This window comes from Monoraphidium neglectum, assembly GCF_000611645.1.
Source record: "Monoraphidium neglectum strain SAG 48.87 unplaced genomic scaffold scaffold03639, whole genome shotgun sequence".
Taxonomy (NCBI): Eukaryota; Viridiplantae; Chlorophyta; class Chlorophyceae; order Sphaeropleales; family Selenastraceae; genus Monoraphidium; species Monoraphidium neglectum.
In genome coordinates this window covers 1-2639 of record NW_014009990.1, presented here as the reverse complement: position 1 = coordinate 2639, position 2639 = coordinate 1, and the positions used below count along the sequence as shown (strand labels likewise).

Here is a 2639-nt window from a genome sequence, read left to right as displayed (position 1 = left end):
GGGGGGGGGGGGGGGGGGGGGGGGGGGGGGAGGGGAGGTCAGGGTGGCGTGAGTGTCAGCAGGAGTGGTTTGGGAGTGGGCGCTTTGGGCGGCCGAGGTTGTGCGGCTGCGTCAAGGCCGGGCACCGATGGAGTGCAACGTGCGGGCCGACAAGCGGTTCTCAAGTGCGCGCGGCCGGCGAAGTGGGGGATACCTTCAGCCCACCGCAGCATGCCGGCGCAGGCAGCGTGGGGGCATTGAGGCAGCCCCAAAGACAGAGCTCCCAGCCCCCCCCCCCCAGCAACACGTGACGAGAAGCTCTTGCGATAACAGCAGTCATCCCCCAAACCCCTGCCCCTACATCAAAGCACCAGCGCACCTGCGCCGTGTCCACAACGACCGAGGTGTCGCTGCGCAGCCCCGCGCGGATGAGGTGGTGGTGCACCGCCCCCGTCGCCAGCAGCGACGGGATCGGCGCCTTGGTCGCCTCCAGCGCCGCGGCCGCGCCGCCGGCGGCGCGGTCGGACAGCACGACGCACTGGCAGCCGGCGCGGACGGCGGCCTCCACATCGTGGCAGAGCTTCTGCAGGGCGTGCTCCATGGCGCCGATCTGGCCGACGGCGAAGGACAGGCCGAAGGTCTTGGTGGCCAGGAGCTTGTCGGACTACGGGGGGTGGGCGCGTGGGTCGGCGTGGGTTCGTGTGTGTGAGGGAGAGACAGAGAGTGAGTGTGAGAGAGGGCGTATGTATGTCATTGTGTGAGTGTGAGTATGAGTCAACATACTATTGTATGTAAGTGGTGACCTGGGACACAAGCGAGGGGCACCCGCACAGCCCTCAGCAGCCGCCGGCTCGCAAGCCGCTCAAAGCTCCGCCCCTCGCCGCAGCCCGCGGCAGCTCCGTCCATGCGTGCGTGCAAAAAGCACAACACCCCCCCAACCAGATGCGCCCAAAGCTCTCCCGAGCCGCTTCCCAACCGGAAAACACATGCCGCTGCGTCATCGCTCATGCGGCTGCAGCCGCGCAGAGACCCCCGACACCCACCCCTTGCCCCCCCCCACCTGGATTGCCTCCAGCTGGCTCTCCAGCAGGATGGGGCTCTTCAGCAGCACCTGGGTGTACGTGCTCTCGCCCGGCTGCAGCAGGTTGCCGCGCGCCCCAAGGCGCATCTCCAGGCTCATCACCAGCCCCTCACGCAGCGGGTCGATCGGGGGGTTGGTCACCTGGAGGGTGGTGGTTGACAGGTCGGGGAGCATTCGGGACACGGCGCAGCAGGCCAGTTGAGGTGAGGTGAGCCATGCGGTTGGCTGCAAGGGCGGCCTGCACGGACATACATACAATTGACAAGCACGGATGTGCGTCGCCCGCGCCGGCCCGCTGCTGGCGGCGCCGTGGGGCGCTGCACGAGCCCCCCCACCCAAGCCGCCTTGTAGCGACATGACAATCCGCACACAGCGCAATGTGTGTGTGTGTGTGTGTGTGTGTGTGTGTGTGCGCGCGCATATGGCACCCTGACCTGCGCGAAGCGCTGCTTGAAGTAGTCCGCCAGCATGTGGGGCTTGTCGGACAGCACGGCCAGGGGGATGTCGTCGCCCATGCAGTAGGTGGGCTCCACGCCGCTCTGGGCCATGGACTCCACCACCATCTGGGCGTCCTCAGCACCCATGCCAATGGCGGCCTGGCGGGAAGGCCGGGTTGTTTTGGGGTCCAGGGGTCAAACATTCGCAAATTTGAAGGACAAAGGCCAACAGTTCTAGACGCGCGCCGACAAAATGTGATACGCCCCTGCCGGCTTGCCCGCCCTGCGGCGCCCTGCACTACGCCCCTGCCCGCGCCCCTGATCGCACGTCTGCCCCCGCTGCACGCCAGCTGGCCCTGAAAACGGGGCCCGCCACCCCGGCCGCCCGCCCCGCGCCCGGGCGCGCGCGCCCCCCGCGCCCCCACACCTGCAGCCGCAGCATCTTGGCGCCCTCCATAGCCGGCTCCCCGGGGTACTTGCCCGCGCACAGCTGCTCCAGCCGCCGCACGCTCGCGGCGACCCACTGCTTGTACGGCCGCCGCGTCGCCACGTCCCTGCTGATGTCAGCGTTCTCCGAGAACGACCCGGCCTCCAGGTCAGCGCACACCATCTGGCCGGGCCCCAGCCGCCCCTTGGCCACGATGTTGCCTGCGTTGGTGAGCACGTCCCCGAGGACACCAACCTCGGACGCCACGTAGATCGTGTCGTCGGCGGTGCGCCAGAAGCGCGCGGGGCGCAGGCCGTTGCGGTCGAGGCGGGCGCCGATCTTCTTGCCGTCGCTGAAGACCAGCAGGGCGGGGCCGTCCCAGCCCTCCTGAAGGCCCCTGATTGTTGTGAGGGGGGCAGGGGAGTTCGGGTTGGGGTCGGGTTGGGGTTGGGTTGGGGTTGGGTTGGGGTCAGAACAAGGGGGCAGGCGGCGCTCTTCGCAGGAATTCAGAAAAATCAACACCCGCGGCCTCGGCGTGGCGCAGAGGCGCCGAGCGCCAGCCCAGCCTCTGATGCCTCCGCCACGCCCCGGTGCCATCGCCCCTACTGCCCCCTCGCCGCCCCTGGTGCCGTTCGCACCCCTGCCGGCCGCCCGCATGGGGCCCCACGCGCCGCGCACCCTCCCCCTGACGCCCCATGCCGCCCCTCGTCTCACC

At 69.2% G+C, this 2639-nt stretch overlaps 1 protein-coding gene across 1 annotated transcript in view; it reads right to left on the bottom strand.

Annotated features, from left to right (window-relative positions):
- MNEG_13125 (glutamate synthase (ferredoxin)) overlaps positions 1–2621 on the bottom strand; it is a gene marked incomplete at both ends in the record, with an annotated part of 6565 nt that extends 3944 nt beyond the window's left edge. Inside the window, 5 exons of the mRNA XM_014038403.1 lie at positions 359–643; positions 1040–1201; positions 1495–1656; positions 1925–2321; positions 2563–2621. Coding sequence (XP_013893857.1) covers positions 359–643; positions 1040–1201; positions 1495–1656; positions 1925–2321; positions 2563–2621 — 1065 coding nt within the window. The remainder of the gene's footprint in view (positions 1–358; positions 644–1039; positions 1202–1494; positions 1657–1924; positions 2322–2562) is intronic.
- Positions 2622–2639: the final 18 nt, after the last annotated feature.